Source organism: Mangifera indica, chromosome 3 (genome assembly GCF_011075055.1).
Source record: "Mangifera indica cultivar Alphonso chromosome 3, CATAS_Mindica_2.1, whole genome shotgun sequence".
NCBI lineage: Eukaryota > Viridiplantae > Streptophyta > Magnoliopsida > Sapindales > Anacardiaceae > Mangifera > Mangifera indica.
This window is the reverse complement of record NC_058139.1, coordinates 2,563,075-2,584,803: the sequence shown is the minus strand read 5'-3', so window position 1 is coordinate 2,584,803 and position 21,729 is coordinate 2,563,075. Positions and strand designations below refer to the sequence as shown.

The following is a 21,729-nucleotide window of genomic DNA, read 5'->3' as shown; positions in this document are numbered from 1 at the left end:
ATATGTGTGTGTGTGTGTGTGTGTGTGTGAATTATAGCTATAGCTTTGCTTTCTGCATCCAGGAAGAAGACAAGGGGCCAACTGCGTGCTTGAAGTAATGTGTTGGAATCCTCCTTTGTTTGCATCTTTACTACTACTGTCTTCTTGCGTTAATTTGGTTCCATGTATTTAGATGCATATATATTTCACCAGCTAACACACGACATTCTTGTTTTAATTTTTGTGAATTCCGCCATGTGATTGGCGGCTAAACCTTCAATTATGTGCAAGCCATTTTCAAAATTACCCATCAGCAAACACTTGGGTCAACATCAAATTTTATATTTACAGCGGCCGTTTGGATGCAAAAGTTTCAAATGGGCACATGGGCCAGTATAGCTCAATTGGTCACCTCAAAGCCCTGTTTATTCATGTAAAGATGTCCGCAAAGCGCCCAGAAAAGTCAAGATCATCGGGACCCAAATAACAGAACATTTCAATTTTGCATGGTGAGCAAGAAGAGATGTACTTGTAAGTTAACCATGAATTAATCAATAATGGAGCTTAACCATCTACATCAATAGAAGCAAACACAGGTAGGTGGAGATGCAGAATTATTGAGAATATAATAAAAAATTGTGCATGCAAAACCCTAATAATTTTCTTCTCTATAGTCTATTCTGCTTCAGGGTTTATCTTAATTAATTAAGAAGCACAACTGCAAATTCATTCATTTGGATTCTTATTATCTAGGGATATTGAAATTTTTACCATTATTTTATTTCCTGTATACAAAAATGTCACTTATCCTAAAGTTTTCACAAATATAGCACAACAGTGATCACCTTCCCCAAAATATCTCTTTTCAATCTTTCATGCACAAATTCTCTCTCTTTTTCTCTGTAACTTTTTTTTCTTTTTTTTCTCGATAAATGAATCATGTAGAAAATAGAATAAATGTTTCCAAAACAAAAGAAAAAAGCTGAAAAAAGAAATAGATTTCAGATTAAGAATTCTTTATTGAAAAAAAATTAAAAAGGTTGGCAGAAAAAAAATCTGGAAAAAAAACTGATGGGCAGACCTATGAAATTTTGTTCTGTAAATTTTAGATTTCCACTTTAACAAATAAGATAGGTATTTAATTAAAAAAATTGAAAAAAAAAATAAAAAGGGCTGGCATGGCCAACCCTTTTTAATTTTTGAAGGTTGGCGTTAACGCCAAAGGTTGGGAACGCTACCCTAAAAAAGAATTAAAACAGGCAAAGGGTTGGCGTCCTTTGCCTGTTTTAATATAATATAATATATTATAATATAATATAATATAATATTATATTATATTAATATTATAATATGTATTATTAAATAATATTATTATATTAATATATATAATATATATATATATTATATTATATGATATTATAATATCATATAATTATATTATATAATATAATTATATATATTATTATAAAAGTTGGCGGAAATGACTAACTTTAAGCTTTAAGTTTTATAAAAGGTAGGTCCACCTTAAATTATAATAACGCCAATTTTCTTACACCAATAGTTTTAGTTTATAAAATATAGACCCACCTAAATTAATGTTAACAAGCCAACTATTTCTGTGAACCTTTATAATAATATATATTATTTTATATTATAATAGATAATTATATTATATATTATAATATATTATATATTATTATTATATAATTATATATTATAATATTAAATAATATAATATAATATAATATATATAATTATATATTATATATAATAAAATATATATAATATATTATATTATATATAATATAATATTAATATATTATATAATATTATAATATAATTTTATATTTTATAAAATATATGCAAAGGAGTCTGGGGGCCATGGGTTGGCGTTAACACGCCAACCCATGGCGCCATATATTATTAATATATATATATTATTAATATTATATAATTATATATAAAATATATTATATTATATTATTATATTATATTATAATAAACTGTGTGCAATGAAAAATGCAGGCACAACTTGATTGAAATGACGGTCTACTTTAATATTTATGGGTTGCATGTGCCTACTTTAACATTATGGGTTGGCATTACGCTAACCCTTGGCATTAACGCCAACCCAGTAAACTCAGCTAACGTTTTTTTTTTTTCAGTTAAACATAAATTTTTTTTCTTCAATTTTAATTCTTAAATATTATTATTTTTTAGTTAAATCTTACTAATTAATCTTCTTCGATAATCATCTCTTCTAGGGTTTAAAGTGGATATGGTTGAGTTTTTTTGTGGTTTGCTCTTTTTTTTTATATCTTCACTTAGCAGAGTTTTTAATCTGAAGAATTCAGTTTTTTCTTTCCTGCTTTTGTTTATGAAGATGAGGAAGAAGTGAAAGTGATTCCTTTATCACTTTGGAAAAAAAGAAAGAAGAGAAAAAAAAGTTACAGAGAAGAAGAGAGAGAATTTATGTATGAAAGACTAAAGAGGGGTATTTTAGGAAAGATGGTTACTATTATGATATATTTGTTAAAGATTTAGGATAAGTGACAATTTTGTTTACACAGAATAAAATAGTGCTAAAAATTTCAATCTTCCTATTATCTATTTAATGATATGTATAAAAGAACATTGATCCTAAGTTGAATAAATATTATAAACAAATAATAAATAAAATATATTAATAATAAACAAGTAATTAATTTCACGGGATATGAATTAAAATAGGCAAAATTTTTTCCGCTTATACTTTTTTAGGCAAACGCACAGTAGTTTTACTTTTATAAGCAAATTTTTTTATAACTCTAAAAATACCCTTCCAACCCTGTATACGTAGGCACTGGAAGAAAGGTTTGAGTGCGTGGGTACGTACGGAGTGCGCGAGTGCGTGTGGAGTGCGCGGTGCGCACAATGCATGTGCAGTGCGCTCACTGTACATAGTGCACAGTGAGTGTGCAGTACGCGCACAGTGCGTATACAGTGCGCATACAGTGCACAGTACACAGTGCACTGTACATATATTATATATATATATAATATTATATATATAATATATAATAATATAATATATATTTAAAAATTATTATTATTATTATTTATATATATTATATTAAATATTTTAATATTTAATATATATATTTATTTATATTATTTAATATATATATATATATATATATATATATATATATATATATATATATATATATATATAAAAGAAAGGGTGCGCGCACTGCACGCACTGCGCGCGCACCCTCACACTTTGTTTATATATATTAATCAGGGTGTGCGCACAGCTCACGCACCGCATGCACTGCACGCACCGCACGCACCACGCACGCACCGCACGCACTTACGCACTCAAATTTTCCTTCCAGTGCCTACGTATACAGGGCTGGGAGGGTATTTTTGGAGTTATAAAAATATTTGCTTATAAAAATAAAACTACTGTGTATTTGCCTAAAAAGGTATAAACGGAAAAATTTTTACCTATTTTAATTAATATCCCTAATTTCACTGACTTTCCCCATCTTCTGTATTACGAAAAAATCCTACCTGGTTTTGGAATTATTAACATCCTCCCTGCTATAGATTTCAAAAAAGGGAAATCTAGGGGAGATAATAAAAACTTATTAAATTACAAGGGTGTTGCATGGGATATATTCATGAATAGGAATGAGAAGGGAGTGTAGAGAGAGAGAGAGAGAAGAGAGTGGGTCAGAGACACATGCTGTGTTCAGGCGCTGCCATGTGCCCACATGCTCTCATTTGAAAGACTCGACAAAATTTCGTGGAAAAAAAACACAACCAGAACAACCGAAGTGAACATTAACGGCGACAACCAGAAGACTTAAACCAAAGTAAGGGAGAAGAAGACTGACAGAGTTTGAGTCGGGAAAAAGCGAAACAATGAAGGAAAACAATGATGGGTTTGTGAGAGCGGATCAGATTGATCTGAAAAGTTTAGAGCAACTCGAGAAACACTTAAATAGAGCATTGACTATGGAGAAGACCAAGAAAAGAAATTCTGATGATAATATTCTGATCACGGCGGCTGCCACCACAATTCCAAATTCTTTTAAGAAGCAACAAAGACAAGACTGGGAGATCGATCCTACTAAACTTACCATCAAGAGTGTCATTGCTCGTGGTACCTTCGGCACTGTCCACCGTGGCATCTACGACGGTCGGGATGTCGCTGGTCAGTCATTTATACTCAGTGTTACTCTCTCTTTTTTTATGTTTTACTTTCGGGCTTTGCTTAAATTTTTATCTTTAATTTGTATTGTCATGATGATAATTATTAGTTCCATTTCAAATTCTGTTTTTTTTTCCCCTTAGATTTGAATGCCCATTTGTCCCCTTTTCAGATTTTCATTTCCATTTTCGAATTTTTTAGTTGTTTTGAATGATACCCAGTTTGTCTGCATTAGTGAATATGACTAAATTTGCATATTTTAGTTTAAACAACTGATACAGAGTCTATAATTGTTTAGGTTTTTTTTTATTTGTCTATAGTTTGATCCTTCAAATAAAATTCTGAGTTTTTGGTGATTGGGCATGGTAAATGGAGTCTTATGAAATCCGTGACTCATTTACGGGGTTGAGTTGAATTCTGCTTGTTACAGCCTGAACTTGGATGGAATTGGACTTCTCAACTTTCATGTGATCCCATCTGTTAGTATCATGTCCATAAAATAGTAGAAAATATACTGAGCTTGACTGATCGCTGGAAATATGATGTCAATTCTGAATATTATAACAACAATTGTAATGATGTTACCAGTTTCATAAATCTTAATATAACTAATGCAGACCTATTCTTTCTTTCTTATCCGAGTAAGTCTAACATTAGTTTTTGGTTGCATTAATACTTTTATAATTGATTTTAGTTTCACTGACAGTAATTTCTTGATCACTTTCTTATATTTCAGTCAAGTTGCTTGATTGGGGAGAGGAGGGCCATCGGACAGAAGCTGAGATTAACTCGTTAAGGTTAGCTTTTACACAAGAAGTTGCTGTCTGGCATAAACTTGATCATCCTAATGTTACTAAGGTCAGTTTCTACTTTCAAATTTTTCCTGATTTTGATTTTCTTTTCTCTAATAGAGAACCTGAATAGCATTAGCTTTTCAAAAGCTTCATAATTCTTGTAGAATTTGCATGGCTAGCTTTTGTGGTGAAAGATATGAGAGAAAAAAGGTTATTATTCATAATTTTGAGAATAACTTGGGCACTGATGACACTGATCTCAATGAACTACCCACTGCTGTCCTTTTAGTAGAGAAGGCCAAGAAGTCCACAAGTACTAGAAATGCCATCGTTTTTCATCTTGAAACCAATAATATTGTATTGTGAGCATTTGAGGAGAAGTATTCTAGGCTGTCATCAGTGGTGAGGATTCATTATTCTTTTAGGTTAGTTTTAAAAGATTTGTAATGTTTGGTTACGTTTTCCTCATTAGGATATTGATTGGACATCCACTGCTATAACTAGTGTCCATTGTTTCAGCGTCTAGCCTTTTCTTAGAAACTATGGGTAAAGTGTTGTTTTATTCTTCAGTCCTGATTTTTGTTGGAAGCTTGTTTAAAGGTCACTTCAGTTAGTGTCTTTTCATGCAACTGAAAATGATTAATATCTCACTATGAGATTTTCTTGTAGTGCCTTACTAACCTCTCAATCTCGTAAAAGTATTACACCCTACGAGTTTCTTGACTTTAGTGATCAACTAGTGCAAAATTGTTAAAGATTTGGTGGCTCTGCGATGTGTGCCCTGCTGGTGGAGCAGTGACTTTCCCTCTAGTTTGGATGTCATGCAACTATCAATTACAGGTCTAAGAATTAGAAACCTGCTTGGATATATGTAAAAGGTGTATGATTGTTTTATTCATGTGTATTTTTCAAGAAAATAATTTACACATGCTAGTGTTACTGTCTGAGATACAAGAGTTAAAGTTGGTAGTTTTTTACTCATTCCAGTTTATTGGGGCGACAATGGGCTCATCAGACCTACAAATACAAACTGAAAACGGTCAAATTAGCATGCCAAGTAGCATATGTTGTGTTGTTGTTGAATATCTTCCTGGAGGTGCTCTGAAATCTTACCTCATAAAGAACAGGAGAAGGAAACTAGCTTTCAAAGTGGTTGTGCAGCTAGCACTTGATATTGCTAGAGGGTATCTACATCTATCCCAATTCTGTTTGGTATTTGTTTACTTTTGGTACTGTTGTTGGCTGTGAAAGGATGATATAGGGCTTGAAATTTTGTCTACCTAGGGAATTAAGAGCTAAAAGCATCTTTTATATTGTAGGTTGAGTTACCTTCATTCACAGAAGATTGTTCACAGAGATGTAAAGACAGAGAACATGCTGTTGGACAAGACACGTATGGTAAAAATTGCTGATTTTGGTGTTGCTCGTGTTGAAGCTTCAAATCCTAACGATATGACTGGAGAGACTGGAACACTAGGGTACATGGCTCCTGAGGTATAGAGTCTTTTTATTGTTTTTTTATTTTTTTTTAGGTCATTTTATACTATGTTTGTTGTGTGATTTGTTATATGGAATTTTTGGATCATAAGAAAATTATTTTGAGTGCTTGCTTCTTTTTTTGTGTTTCTTTGAAAAACGTAATCAATAGATGTCGGCTCTAGTAGATGCCCCTGTACACAGGCATTTACTAATGGGATGGGAACATTTTGCTTAAAGGTGTCTTGTAAGTAGGATTTTTACCTAAACTGAATGTGCATGAACGTGAATTAAAGAAGAAAAAAGCCAATAAACATTATAAAAAAGTGAATGCTTTAAGACTCATCAAATTAATGGTTTGGTTTCAGGTTCTCAATGGCAACCCATATAACAGGAAATGTGATGTCTACAGTTTTGGCATCTGTTTATGGGAGATATATTGCTGTGACATGCCATATCCTGACCTTAGTTTCTCGGAATTCACCTCAGCTGTGGTTCATCAGGTATGGTGTCTGCTTGTACACCAATCGTTTTTGTTCATTGCACATGGAGTGTTTAAAATCAGGCTTCATCGAAAAGATTAATTACACCAAAAAATTATTAATTTCTAGATTTTAATTATATCCATCTTGAAACAGAATTTGAGACCAGAGATCCCAAGATGTTGCCCAAGTTCACTAGCAAATGTAATGAAGCGATGCTGGGATGCTAATCCAGATAAACGGCCAGAGATGGATGAGGTAGTTACAATGATGGAGGCCATTGACACATCAAAGGGTGGTGGTATGATCCCTGTTGATCAAGCTCAAGGTTGTCTCTGCTTTAGAAGGTATCGAGGGCCTTGAAGCAGATGAAGGGTTGAGGTGTTTTTAATATCCAAGAGTTACAAGAAATATTTGTGCGAGGAGTGAACATCATATTAAACGGAAAGAAGCCAAGAGAGGTGAGAGTGAGTACAGCCTGAGGACCTGCGCTACATCTCTCACCTGGTTGAATGGTGTAAAGCTTTTCAATTCTTACTCTATTTTTATTTATTTTTTTCTTTTTGGGTGTTCCATGGTTGTGTATCTATTTGACTTGCCAGCGTGGTGATAGATTGGCCTTGCCTACCTCCTGTAAGATCTCCCTTTATATATGCCATATGATTTGATTTGCTGATCTTGCTCTTCTTTTAGTTGGTGGCTAAACCTGAGAACTGAAGTTACATTTTGTTTTTCACAATGCTGTAAAACTGATGGAGGCAACATAAACGGTAAACCTTGCTAGATTGTTAAAAAAATTATTCCTTGAAAACAATCTTATACAAGATTGTGCTCCAGGTAAAACAACTCAACAAAACAAAACAAAACTTCAAGCCGAATCTTGAAACGGATGTTATGAAACAACTTATTGCTGTTTGTCTAACATAATAATTTAAAAAATTATTATACGTATCAAAATTAGAAAGCTGCATGGTGGAATTGGAGTGGTAATCAAGCATCGCTGGATAATTGAATCTCTGGTGGTCTATCTTCTTCATCGTCCTCGTCCCAGTTTGTTGTTTTATAGTACATTGCGTACAACACTAGCTGTACTATACCAGAAATTGTTCCTAAAAGATTGGGAATCTGCAAAAAAAAATGGTATATATAAATTTTTGGATTAAACAAAGTATTATATCTTATATCAACTTAATATTTCTTCTTCTTGTTGAATGTTTTCTTACCAAGACGTATGGATCTGCGCTAAGAATTGCGTAAAGAACCCAGACACAACCATTCAAAAAGTTGGCTAATGAGAGAGTAAATGGCATGTACTTGACGCTCTTGCTCTTGATCACCATTTTCTGCAAGAAAAGGGAACTCAATTAGTAGATATAACTAAAAAAATTAATTAAAATTGCAATGGATTAAACAATGGAAGATTGATTAACTTACCATGACTGTTAAAGGAGAAGTGTACATGATTACATTGAAGACGATACAGACAATGCCCACAATCATAGCTCTATCTTTAAGGGTATGGAAACAAACCAAGGTGATGAAAATCACAACAGCAGCGAAAATGACTTCGAATAGAAGAACCATCATAATCCTCCTCTGAAATTATACAGCAACAATCTTATTATTACATGAAAACAAGCAGTGAATTAAATCATTAATTAAGCTTATATATGAATGTATATATAATTCCATACGCGCTTTGCCCAGGGAGAATAGATGAAGAAGATGGCAACATAGCCCGTCTCCAAAATGAAACCTGCAACGTTGATAGTAATAACCAGAAGGTTGTCTTGTGTGACAGCAGGTGAGCCGTAGAACATCCACATAATGCAATTCAGAATAGTGGCTAAGTATGGATCAGGCTTGAACGCCTGTACTGATTTTTGGTTGTATATTTTCATCATTGTTGGGCTGCATTAATTCATCCACAAACTTTAATTAATCGACTTTAATTAACTATAATAACAATTAACGCTAATCTAAAAGTGAAGACAGAAGTTTACAATGGGGAAAGAAACAGGCCGAAAGAGATGACATTTCCTGCAAAAATGATAAGAAAATAAATTCATTAGATCAAAGACCATTGGCGTCCCTTTATTCACATGCATGCATGCAAAGTTTACGAGTGTTTTGGAGGACTAACCGGCCACGCCAACGGCGGTTCTAAGGGCGGAGTTCTCAAGCGTCATAACTTCGAGTAGAAAAGAAAAATCAAGAAGAAGGTGAGACGATTACTGTGTAGTGAGGTAATCTACAAATACTGAAAATCAAGTAGCCTTGTCTTTTGACAATGTTCAAGTTCTTGCTTCTCTGTTATATATAAATATGCAAACTGAGCAGTCTAAGCATATGGCTGTCATTAATTTTGAACACAAAGGACTGCGAAAAACTAGAAGACAGTCTGCTGACTGATGATATAGTTAGAAAAACTTGGCTCCACGCAAATGGCGATTTTGTCTGTTTCAGTTTATCCGTTATGTAATATTAGGCCATCCAGTCTTTAGGCTTCAATAATAATTTTTCAAAAATATGGTTGAATTCATATATCTGGCCAGATAAACTTTCTTTCACTTGTAAATATTCAACATAATCCTTGTCATTTTCCGTTAGCCAGCTAAACTTTTTCATATAATTCATTGACCAAAATGATGATAAAAATATCTTGAAGTAGCAAACTGTATAGAAAAATGATTAATGACTTTGCAATTGTACACCCTGTATTTAACAAGCAATATTACTTTTTTGGGCAATGCTACATTCACTTAAAATGAGTGTCAATTGTTCATTCAGCTTGTGCATCTGTTTACTTTAGGTACTGAAATAATGACATTCTGATGAGTGTCACATTGACGTGCTATAATTGAAAAGAGATGAGAAAACTGAACTTCTAATTGTTGCAAGGTAAACTCCCACTGGCTTGTCTAGAAGAGAGACAGCTTATGGAGATTTTCTTGACATTAATCTCTTTGACGTTAATTTTCTTGGGTATTGTAGCTTTGAGATCGATTCATGTTTGTATTATGGTGAGGGCATTCAGTGGGGGCAATGAGCATGTTATTTTACCTCTTAGCAACACTAGTGAGAACCAGAATTGTCGTGAGGGCTTTCAGCGATGAATATCGGTTTGTTCTCTGATTTGTGCTGTACCCACCTGGACCCGCTTAGTAAGCTTCTATTTTTTTTCTTTCCTAAGGAGAAATTATCCTCACAGCTTCGTAAGGCCTCACTCACTATGTTCAAGGATGATTGATTGCGCTGATCGTATTTGAATCCCAGTTGCTCTTGGTAAGGATCGGTCACTTCAACGATAATGCTACATTATTTCACACAAGAATGAACAACTCCCGCAAAGAGAACATTTCTCATAATTGAAACCTTGATGTTAACGGTACATGAAAAGAACTGAACCATGACAAAGAACCGTTCAAAAGACACTCCAATAGCTCTGGAAGCTTATCTAAACCAATAAGGTTTTTAGGCTGACCATTCATGGCGGCACCCAGTTTTTCACAGGCTCAAGCAGACTATCCTATTGTAGTTTTTCAGATATAGATTTCAAGTAAGAAGCATAAGGTGAAATCTACAAGTAGGTGTGGATGGGGAACAAAACTGTGTATTCAATAAATAATGCACACGCTATTACTTATAATTAAGTAAAGCAGAAGAATGCAATTTCAATGTCTAGCTGAGATGAAAATCCTGGCCATGACCCAGCCTTTTCTCTCATATTCTAACTAGTAAAAATGAAATCTAGCTGACACCAATACAGAAAATGACCGTGGGGGTTAAAAGGATTTAGAAGGAAAAAAAATTCAGTTTCTAAACCTTATTGAAGAAACTAACACTCAGCCACTACTCCTATTGATTTAGATACAAACATTATATTTCAATTTACACCATACCTCCGTCATAACATAACATAACATAACAAGCAAAATCATATAGATTATGTCTCCATATTAAACTCAATCGATACCATACAGTTCACATCATAAACAAATTAAAGTAGTTCACCTAAAAGAAGAAAAATACTAGTGCACAAAAACAAAGACACAAACCAGTGAAACAAAATTTAAAAACTAATGCATCAACTAGCTACTATAACATATTAACATGTGGTTAGGGGCAGTATTTTGACGATTCTAAATATCACCTTAAATAGCAAGTATCCTTCTTCATCAACATGTGTACAATTGATCATACAATCCATTCATTGCATGCACCTAAACATACACTCATATTCCCACCCAAAATCAAAGCAGATATAACTCTAACAAGCATTTGAATCAACTTCACAAAATCATAACTTCTTGTTCCGCACTAACAGTTTGCAATAAGCTTCTAAATTTCAATGAATTAAAAGTTCAAACACGATTTGGAGACAAAATATATGAAAAAGGAAAAATCATCATCTGGAGTTGAAACAACAAAAGATACTAAAATCGGCTCAGTTCTTCTCGGTGTTGTTCTCCAGTTCCTTCCTAAGCTGTTGAGAGAAATCATCATTGACATCATCATCATCCCAATCATCTTCCCATTGCTGTGTCACATCATTCCCTTCCTCCTTATCCTCCCACTCTGTCAAATTCATGATAAATACACCAAAAAAAAAAAAAAAATTAAGCATTCAAAATTTCATATCTCAAACTAAACGCAGAGAAAAGACCAATAATTATATTAAAACTACGACATTCAAAGGAAATTTCCAGACAGATGGCATAAATTTCATTTAAATTTAAAGATAAAAACCTCAACTAGTGAGCAAAGACAATATAACCTGCTACTCTTTCAACTGAGTCAACCCTTGAAATGAAAGAAAGAAAGAGGAAATTAAGGTATACCTTCGTTAATTTCAAACTCTTCAAACTCATCGTCATCTTCGAACAGATCGATCTTAGCATGCTCAGTCACTGTCTGTGGTTCAGCCGCCATCGCTATGCTCACAGCAGACACAAACACTTGGTTATGAAGGGAAAAATGACTGCCAACGATCAACTAACAGTGATTTTCAGTATGAGGGTTTAGTTGACGCTGCCGCTAGAGAGTTGTGGTTCAGACGGGAATTATATCCAGGTTTAACTGGAAGGAAAATACGATAGTCAATGAAACGGCGACGTTGCGCACTAGCACAAACTTTTCATTTTTCCGCTTATATAAATAAATAATAATCTTTATTACATTACACTGTTGAAGTTAATTTTTTTTTAAATTCAATTTAAATTTTGTAATTTATTTTTACATTATCTTAAATAATATAACGAATTTCACTTCAAACTTTATATGTCATATAACATATTGTTGACATAAAATTTAAAATATATCACGAGAATTTTTCAATGATAAATAGCAAAAACAAAATTTATCGTAGAAATAAGAATAGATTTACGAGAATTTTTCCCATGACAATCATGGTTTTATTTATTACAATTTAAATTTAAATTCAAAATTAATTTTATTTTTATTATAAAATGATGGCCTAATCTCAATTTGGTCAAATAAGAGTTTTGAGCTTATATAATATAATATAATATAATAATCAAACATGAGAAGGGAAGGGAGCAATGGAAGAATCAAACCAGCATTACAAATTGAATTCATATATTACACGTCTTATTTATTACTTGAAAAATGATCGAAGCACAAATATATGTTTGTGTGTGTGTGTGCGCGCGCGCGCGCGCACTGACAGAGGCAAACCAACCTGCCTGGCTGGTATAATTAGCTCTTAAAAAACTGAGCTAATTTTCAAATATTGTAAAAGGGAAACAAACCATCAACTGTACTGTATGTCTACACACCATCTATATATAGTATATATGTATTTACAGCAGAAAAGGAATCTAAAATCTAAATTAATTGACTTCACTACCTGACATGAACCGGTCGTTCATGTTGAACTCCAGAACCCATCAAACCCCAAGAGTTTGTTTCGTAGAATTTATGCAGAATTTTGATGAGCGACCGTGCCTTTCTGCTTGCATGAGATGAGCCATCTGTTGTAAGCGAATATAGTGAAGGCATCAGTGAAGAATCCTTGGCTAGTATTGCTATCACCTCTTTACCGCCATTGCTGCATAAGGACAGCAGTATCGAGACACAATACTCCTTCCCTCTTCGAGATGTTAGCGATTGTAATAGCCCCATAATTACAGCCATGGCTGAAGTCTGAAGAATTGTGACTGCTCCTTCCGTACTCTCAGCTAAAGCTGCAATGACTGCTAGTGAATCTGTGATAAGCTCGGCATTATATGAGGATGCAAGAATATCAACGAGCACTTGGACAGTGCCAGCGGCGAGCACTCTTTCATGGTTTCTGGGATACAATAGCAGCCCGAACATTGTAACCACTGCATTCTTCTTTCCCCAAATTGTACCATCTTTGATAAGCTCAACAAGAGCTGGGATTGCCTCCGGTGTTTCTCCGATCAACTTTCGATACCCATTGACGGAAGACAAATAAAATAATGTAGCGGCTGCTATCTGCTGTGCTTCCAACCCTAAGCCTGATTTGAGCACTGCAAGTATCACTTTCAATCCTCCATTTTCAACTATCACTTTCTTGCCACTAGCGTGCTTTGAGAGCTTCAATAAAGCAGCTATTGCATTCTCTTCTAGTTGTACAGACCGATCGGACGAAGATAAAAGAGATAACAGAGGTGGGATTGTGCCTGCTTCAATCAAACAAGACCTATTGAAAATGTTTGATTTCGCCAACAAACGAATTTCATAGGCAGCCTTGTTTTTCTCTTCATTTGTTCCAAAAAACAGCCTTCTTGCAAGAAATTTTGACAGAAATTTTATAGCTTCGGCGGCCGGAGGACTACCCGGAAGAATCGTCCTCGTTATATCACGACTCTGTCTACTGGTTTTGCAAAGCGAAATGCCGTTGTCTGCACAAAACTGTTGGATAAGTTTCTTCAGAGCTGCATTGGGGACCAACTCTGTGTTTTTTAGCTTCTCCCCTGTTTTGGGACACATCATATTCCCTGCTTTGAGCCACCTCTGAATCGAAGCTCGATCATAAGTCTGTCCTGTAGATATTGTCACAGGATCAGTCATTAACTCGAGAGAAATCGGACACCGGAAGTCCTCAGGATTCAAGCAACTAAGGCTCTCCAAATTGCACCTCACTTCAGTTTGATCATGATTCCTGTAATCCAGAGTTTCGAAAATAACTACTCTACAATAGCTCATGAACCCCACTAAACTACTTAAAAAGGGGACCTCTTTCTCTTCAAAATCGGAGCACTGCGTGGTTATAACTTCTTCCATGAACTTGATTTCATTGTGACAATCACTCCAGCTTCTAATATCAAGATAATCAAAAACCCACTTGATGAAATCCAAATCAGGCTGGATGCCCTTCTCAAAATATTTCAATATTGCAAGAACTCGTTTCATGGCTCGCTCATCATCTTGGTCAAGCTCAAATTTTGCCTTCCTCGATTGCTTGGCTACCAACTCGATTAATTCCTTAACTTCCCCACAAACATCTACTAAATTCAGTGGTAAAATATCCAGGGCCGTAGAGATTCCCCGGATTAATACACGAAATTGAGCAGCAATAAACTGAGACTTCATTAGAATCCATAGCTTAGAGCCTTCTCTCGTGCAATCTTCCATCAAGAATTGAACTTTTTGAAAGGTAAAGTGAAGCTCAGAGAAGCAAAGAACAACTGAATCCGGAAGAGTCAACGCACGGTCACGAATCTCCTCGAAGAATATCAAAAGAATTCCTATCTGGCGAATAGTTTCACGGGCATTTCTTCGCTGAGTTGCAAATATGTTAGATTGGTAATTGCATATGCTATGAGCAAGAGTTATTAAAGAACCGAGAAGGATACCCGGAGAAATATCCTCGCAAGGGTGAACCGCCGGAAACGACAAAATCCGGCGATTGATTTGATCTGAACTTTTAATCATTGCAGAGATAAGAAAAAACAGAGCGAGTGCTTTTACAACTTGGGTTTTGAACGTAAAAACGAGGAGCTTTGGTTCCGCATATAAAAGGGCGGGGGTTAATTTAAGGCCAAACGACTATTTCCCACCCAAGGTATGCTGTAATGACAAGTTTTCCCCCTTTAACTATGGAAATACCAAACACCCACCCATGGCCAGTTAAATTTAACAGAACCTTAACGCCTGAAAATTTTATCTCCTTTTGCCCCCCTAAAGTTTGAAAAAAAAAATTTCCCCCCAGCCTAAGTTTAAGAAAATGGCAGTTTCACCCTAGGGTTTGGTTTTGAAATCTCCGGCGACCTCTCCGGCTCCGTTGCCGACGGTTTCTCCCTCCCGAAGAATCATCTCCTTCCGGTGATCGGTTTCCTCCCATTTGGAGGTCCGATCGTCGCCGGAAAAGCGGTGGGAGACGAAGAACTTCGTCTTCCCCGACGAAGTTCTTCGTCTCCCACCGCTTTTCCGGCGACGATCGGACCTCCAAATGGGAGGAAACCGATCACGGAAGGAGAGGATTCTTCGGGAGGGAGAAGCCGTCGGCAACGGAGCCGGAGAGGTCGCCGGAGATTTCAAAACCAAACCCTAGGGTGAAACTGCCATTTTCTTAAACTTAGGCTGGGGGAAAATTTTTGTTTTCAAACTTTAGGGGGGCAAAAGGAAATTATATTTTAGTTTATTTTTTAATATTATAGAGAAAATGACAATTTTACCCTTAATCCCGTTAAATTTAACTGGCCATGGGTGGGTGTTTGGTATTTCCATAGTTAAAGGGGGGAAACTTGTCATTACAGCATACCTTGGTTGGGAAATAGTCGTTTGGCCTTAATTTAACTGAAAAATCTAGAGGACACGTGGCAAAGAAATGCAACTGGGCTTGCTGAGTTGACTGGGAAGGGCACGGGTTTGACACTAGATTTTCGTAACACGTGTAGATTGGACACGTGCAGATCACAGATTGGCCAGATGTTGTTTCTCAGATTATAGACGAAACTAGATTTGGATATATATTTCAAAATTGTACGGAGAGAATTGTCATTTCACAGTAGAGTTGATAGGTCCCAGAGAAACCGACTAGAAACGTGGTCGTATTAGGAGTTGACATGTTACACAGGGAAGAAGGCAAGCTTGGATTTAATTGGAAAATTAATTACGTGTCTTTTTCTATCTGAAGAAGAAACTTTTTAAAATTATTATTAAAATAGGAAAATCAATGAATAAGAACCCTATGAACAATATCCAGCGAGTCTACGTAAAGGAAAAAGATGACGGCCAGCTACCCGTGTTAACAAGACAGTAACGATGAATTGAAATGGTTAATGTGAGGAAGTTGAGAGGTCACGCAATCAAAATCTGATCAAGTTACTTGTGGCTACAAATTAATGCAACTAACTTCTAATTAATACTGATTTTTTTAATATAAGTCTATATGTGAAATACGTGGACCAATAATTTGACGACATTTGTGTGGGCGACAAGATAATTGTGATTAGTGCAATTATTTATGCAAAGGCCCACGAGGGAGATTCCAAGAAAATAAGCCCGGAGTTGGATTGTTGTTCTTTTTAACATTAATGCGGTATGAATCAAGTTTTGGGGCTGCCGACATGTTTGATTTTGACTGCTTTGAAAATGGGCTGCCAAACCCAAATGTTGAAGGAAAATAGATAGGCCTTTCACCGTACCGTACCCACAGGATCTCTGCTCAATGGAAAATCGTTTATTTCGAAGCATGGGTGGTGAAGTGGCCTTATTCATGCGGACTGCAAAATAATGATTTTTGTTAATTTTTGTAGCTTTCTTTAAGATGATCACTCCATTTCAATTTGCATGCTCTTCCAGATTTAAGACAATAAATCAGATTTTAGTTAGTCATTTGATTCCGATGCCAATTTTTTATGAGATAGATTCGAAATTGGAGCTAATCGATTCTACAAACTGGGAGGTCGAACTTATTCAGAGTATAGCTATTTCGAATAAGAATTGAAACTAAAAGTTAGATATCGATGGCTCTTGTTCCAATTCTAATTGATTATTTTACACAACTCTAATAAAAACATATTTAAATTAAAAATCATTTGATTACTTTATTCCAATATAATTTTTTCTTATGGGTCTTTGAATCGCTAAGAGGGGTAGTGACAAACACAGAAATATATACACTATGTACCTCTTGTAAGCATCCTCTATCAGATTCTATAACTAACATCACTAAAATTATACGTATTTATTTAATGTATATTTTATATGTATATATATATTTAATATATATTATTATGTGATTAAAAAATTTTTAATTAAAAATAAAATAATATTTAATTATATAATATAAATATATATACATAATTTTATTATATTCATACCTACCCGGGCAAGAACTATTATTACACTATCCATTCCAAAACGCTGAAATACACGGATAAGCAAGTACAATGAGAGAGAGTATCAGTACGTAGCACCTCGGATCCACAATTACAAACATTACTTTCTTATGCTATTATTGTTCAAAGCACTGAAGCTAAAGCATGGACATGGTGAAACTCAAAAAACTACAACCACGCTGGATTTTTCAGAGGAGAAACAACTGCCTTCACTTGCAAATAATTGTGAAGACTATAAATTCCCTTTTCCCTGCCTATGCCGCTCATCTTGTATCCCCCAAAAGGAATGGCAGCATCAAACACATCATAGCAGTTAATCCATACCGTCCCAGCCCGCAATGCCCGCATGGCTGTATTCGCAGTTTCCACACTCTTGGTGAAAACTCCTGCAGCTAGGCCATATCTTGTGGTATTTGCCCTTCTTATCGCTTCATTAATATCCCTGAAAGAGATTATTGTGATAATTGTGATGAGATGCCTTGATGAAACTGATGTCAAAATATAACAAATGGGGGAAGGAAGTTTTTACTCACTTGAACTTCAATATGGTTTGCACTGGGCCAAAGATCTCATCCTGTGCTATTAGCATATCGTCCTGTTTTATTGAAATGTAATCAGCACTTTAGATATAATGATATGATATCACATGGGTAGAGGAAATAGCAGGAGATAAACAATTTAGTACCTGAACATTTGAGAAGACGGTAGGCTGAACGAAGTATCCTCTGGTGCCTAATCTGTCACCACCACATTCAAGGGTTGCATTGCTTTCAATGCCCAATTTGATGTACCTAAGGACCTTCTGGAACTGCTCTGAGTCGATCTGAGAGTTTGATAGGGTTCATTAGAGGTATCTTGCAACTTAAGCACTTTACATAAATTTGTTGTAACATGTGAATTGGATGAAGATGACATATAGGTATAGTTTCAGAAAATTTTTTCAAAACTGCAGAAATTACTGTGCACAGTACCTGAGGACCTTGTTCAATACCCTTCTTGAAGGGATCACCAACAATACGTTTAATGGCACGTGCCTTTGATTTCTCTACAAACTCATCATACACACGTTCATGTACATAAGTACGAGACCCAGCACAGCAGCATTGTCCCTACAGGCAGCAAACAATTATATTTTTATGTGTTCAAAAGCTAAGCTCTATGCCGAAAATTTCATAAAAATACCTGATTAAAGAACAAAGCAAAGTGTGCTAGCTCCACAGCTTGGTCAATATCAGCATCTTCACAAATTATAAAAGGTGATTTCCCTCCAAGCTCTAGGGTCACTGGCTTAAGATTGCTTTTTGCAGCCAGTTCAAGAACAATCTTACCCGTTTTAGTAGATCCTGTGAAAGCAAGCTGCAATAGTAGTGGCAATGGTATTAATCACTGATATTCTAAAAGCCATGAGATAATGAAGCACAGCTAGGCTTATAGTAAAAAATGCCTGATGCAACTGGCAAATGCTCAGATTGGGTTCCAAAAGACCAGGTCACATTGCTTTCCACATAATTGATTAGGCTATCAACTCATCAAGCTATTAATTTCAACGCTCAATACCTTTATGCATATATAAAAATGAGCAAGGACATGTTCAAGCTCAAAATATACCTTGTCCACATCCATATGGCTGGCAAGAGCCGCACCAGCAGTTGGACCATATCCAGAAACTATATTCAGAACACCTGGAGGAAGACCAGCCTGTGACAGGATGCAACTTTGATTAGAGGCTCAAATGTTACAGTAAAGTAAGATAAATCATGTGTGAACTATAAGTAGTTTGAGGAAACTGCAATACCCCAATTTATTAACACATGTTTAGCATCTTCATTCACTTTCATTGGCAATCCATAACTACCACCTATAGTAATACATTCTTATCTGATTGCTTGCATGTGCTTGAGCATCCCTTGGTAAGAGTGTAATATGCAAGAAGCAGACTGCCTCTTAAACATGATCATATAAATTATTTCTCATGTGTACTAACTATTTTCAGCATCTCAGATATTCAACTCCTTAATAAAGGTAATTTTTTAATAAATACTTTAAATTCTACCTCATGGAATAGCTTTGCTGCATAAAGAGCAGTCAGAGGTGTTTGCTCTGCCGTCTTTAGAACAATCGTATTACCACATGCTAGTGCGGGTCCAACTTTCCAAGCAAACATGATAAGAGGAAAGTTCCATGGAATAATTTGGCCTGCAACACCAATTGGTTCATGCAGTGTTTGAACATGGTAGTTTCCATCACCAGGAACCGTGAGTCCGTGGATCTTATCAGCCCAACCTAGATAATTTTAGGAGAAAATCAGTTGATACTCAACAAGTCATAATGAAGTTAGATGAAATGCACTGTAGTAAACCCACCAGCATAGTAGTGGAACAGGCGAACGAGCATTGGTAATTCGGATTTGGCAGATTGTTCATAGGGCTTTCCACAGTTCCATGTCTCTAGAGCTGCCAGCTCATCACTGTGTTTCTCCACCAAATCAGCAAAGCGCAACAATATCCGTGACCTTTCCTGAATAAAAGGCATAGGTGAACATCCAAGAAATCAGAAATCATCAGACTGTGATGTAACAGCATGGCAAAACTTGAGAAAATTTATTACATAAGCAGTCATCTTTGGCCATGGTCCCTCATCAAATGCCTTGCGAGCAGCAGAAACAGCATGGTTGATATCTTCCACATCACCTTCAGCAACATTGGCAATGACTTCTCCAGTACGAGGATCATAGGTTGGAAATGTTTTTCCTGAGGCCAAAAGATATTGCAACATCAAACAATATTCAACCCTACCTTTGTTGAAAAATCATTTCAAAAGAGTAATGGGAAAGAAACAAAATAATCATTTTATCACTGAATCACAAGAATAAAGGATTACCTGATGCTGCATCTACAAATTGCCCATTGATTAGATTCTGAGTGTAATTGATTTGAACAGGTGGAATGATTGGCTCCTCAAGCACCGCAGCAGTGCTAAACCGGCTGATTCCTCTTCCCCTGCTAGAGTTTATACCTGAGAAGAGAGAATATTTCAAACAAAGTGAGTTCTAATATATAATTTTAAAAAAAACTCGATTAGTTTCTTTGAAGAAATACACATAGTAAACAAGAAAAAAGAATCCAATGAAAAATCTTAACTTTCATGTTATCAGGTCTTGATCTTACTCTGATTGAATAATGAATCTACTAACTTCCATGGTGATATTTACCGGATTTCAAACAATAATTTGTTTTATTTCTACCACGTTATCTTTTCCTTTTTCTAGTTTAATTGACCAAGCAGAGAGTATATCAGATTTATCATGCATGCATAAATTAAGACGACACATCTAAATTTCAGATGAAACCATGAAGTCAGAGACAGATGGATGTCAGCGATAAAAAGAAATAGACACAAAAAGAGTGAAGGTAGTCACCAAGAGAACGAAGCAGAGAAGGAGAAGAAGCAGAGAGTGAACGAGACAGCAACGAAGAGATTCTGCGAGCAGCCATGGCTGAACCCTGAAAATTAGGACACCTAACTGGTCTTCACTCTGATTTATGCTAAAGCTTGCATAAAAACAAAACAGAACAGCACCTGTCTATCCCTTCAGCGCTAAAACTCTCAGTATTTTATTCTACAGAGTCACTTCTCATATACCACCCTCTTCTCTATCCAAAACGATTATACATATATTGAATTATTTATTTATAGAAAAAATATCCACGTTTGGAGCCCATAAAAAAAGGAATTGCATCACAATCGTATAAACAGACAAAAGAGATAAGATATTTTTGTGGAGCGAACAATGACGAAAATGCGGTCCATGTAGGAGAAGGAGACAACATAAAAAAGACATAAACAACTGATATTATCCATGGCTGACTGGACGTGGCCTCATCTTTGTTTTCTGAAGGCCAAAGCACTATATCCCACCCAAGTTTTAATACAAAAACAAATAAATATCATAAAGTTTTAAAAACTTAAATACTCACTTATGAGTTAATAACTATTAAAATTTTTTTATTAGAGACAAGAGTTTTAAGATTTAGGCTTCATCATCCCAACTGTCTTTGTCATTGACAAAGGTAAGGTGTTGAAACGTCATCGTTAGTGGCTAGAGCGAGTGAAAAAATAAACTCTAGGTTTTGAGGAGAAATATTACTTTTAAAAGTTGGAAAACTTTAGATAAAAATGAAATTATTAGTTTTTTAAAACTTTGGAGGGGGGGGGGGAGATTAAATGAATTTTATATATTTTTAATATTATTAGTAAAATAACGATTTTTTCATTGCTTCTAACAAAAAATTTTAACTGTAGTTAACTCGTGAGTGAGAATTTGGGTTTTTCTAATCTTATAGAGGTGTATTTGTATTCGCATTAAAACTTAGGTGGAAATAGTCCTTTGGCCTTTTATTAAACTCGCAATATCAATAATAATTTCCCTTAGTTTAGAAAACTAACAATTTTTTCCTATGAGTAAA

The 21,729-nt window shown here is 35.2% G+C and overlaps 5 protein-coding genes across 5 annotated transcripts; 1 reads left to right on the top strand and 4 right to left on the bottom strand.

Moving 5' to 3' along the window:
• The first annotated feature begins 3,673 nt into the window (after nucleotides 1-3,673).
• LOC123210090 (serine/threonine-protein kinase STY13-like) lies at nucleotides 3,674-7,605 on the top strand. The gene is made up of 6 exons (XM_044628286.1): nucleotides 3,674-4,180; nucleotides 4,914-5,035; nucleotides 5,959-6,155; nucleotides 6,291-6,465; nucleotides 6,816-6,950; nucleotides 7,086-7,605. Exons 1-6 carry the CDS (start codon nucleotides 3,889-3,891, stop codon nucleotides 7,290-7,292), a joined length of 1,128 nt encoding a protein of 375 aa, XP_044484221.1. The 5' UTR covers nucleotides 3,674-3,888; the 3' UTR covers nucleotides 7,293-7,605.
• A 161-nt stretch (nucleotides 7,606-7,766) lies between these two features.
• LOC123212104 (bidirectional sugar transporter SWEET5-like) lies at nucleotides 7,767-9,325 on the bottom strand. Its single transcript, XM_044631146.1, has 6 exons — nucleotides 9,073-9,325; nucleotides 8,933-8,969; nucleotides 8,624-8,840; nucleotides 8,364-8,525; nucleotides 8,153-8,272; nucleotides 7,767-8,054 (listed from the first exon to the last, which is right to left on the bottom strand). Exons 1-6 carry the CDS (start codon nucleotides 9,116-9,118, stop codon nucleotides 7,920-7,922), a joined length of 717 nt encoding a protein of 238 aa, XP_044487081.1. The 5' UTR covers nucleotides 9,119-9,325; the 3' UTR covers nucleotides 7,767-7,919.
• Nucleotides 9,326-11,194: 1,869 nt separating this feature from the next.
• Nucleotides 11,195-12,044, bottom strand: LOC123212105 (protein DSS1 HOMOLOG ON CHROMOSOME V-like). Its single transcript, XM_044631147.1, has 2 exons — nucleotides 11,771-12,044; nucleotides 11,195-11,507 (listed from the first exon to the last, which is right to left on the bottom strand). The coding sequence occupies exons 1-2, from the start codon at nucleotides 11,859-11,861 to the stop codon at nucleotides 11,377-11,379; spliced, it is 222 nt and encodes a 73-aa protein (XP_044487082.1). The 5' UTR covers nucleotides 11,862-12,044; the 3' UTR covers nucleotides 11,195-11,376.
• A 447-nt stretch (nucleotides 12,045-12,491) lies between these two features.
• LOC123212103 (U-box domain-containing protein 19-like) lies at nucleotides 12,492-14,905 on the bottom strand. Its single transcript, XM_044631145.1, has one exon. The coding sequence runs from the start codon at nucleotides 14,850-14,852 to the stop codon at nucleotides 12,795-12,797; it is 2,058 nt and encodes a 685-aa protein (XP_044487080.1). The 5' UTR covers nucleotides 14,853-14,905; the 3' UTR covers nucleotides 12,492-12,794.
• Nucleotides 14,906-17,252: 2,347 nt separating this feature from the next.
• Nucleotides 17,253-20,918, bottom strand: LOC123212096 (aldehyde dehydrogenase family 2 member B4, mitochondrial-like). Its single transcript, XM_044631139.1, has 12 exons — nucleotides 20,843-20,918; nucleotides 20,682-20,766; nucleotides 20,144-20,278; nucleotides 19,871-20,013; nucleotides 19,627-19,780; nucleotides 19,317-19,546; nucleotides 18,872-18,961; nucleotides 18,446-18,619; nucleotides 18,235-18,372; nucleotides 17,949-18,086; nucleotides 17,797-17,858; nucleotides 17,253-17,705 (listed from the first exon to the last, which is right to left on the bottom strand). Exons 2-12 carry the CDS (start codon nucleotides 20,755-20,757, stop codon nucleotides 17,432-17,434), a joined length of 1,614 nt encoding a protein of 537 aa, XP_044487074.1. The 5' UTR covers nucleotides 20,758-20,766; nucleotides 20,843-20,918; the 3' UTR covers nucleotides 17,253-17,431.
• Between the last annotated feature and the right edge of the window lie 811 nt (nucleotides 20,919-21,729).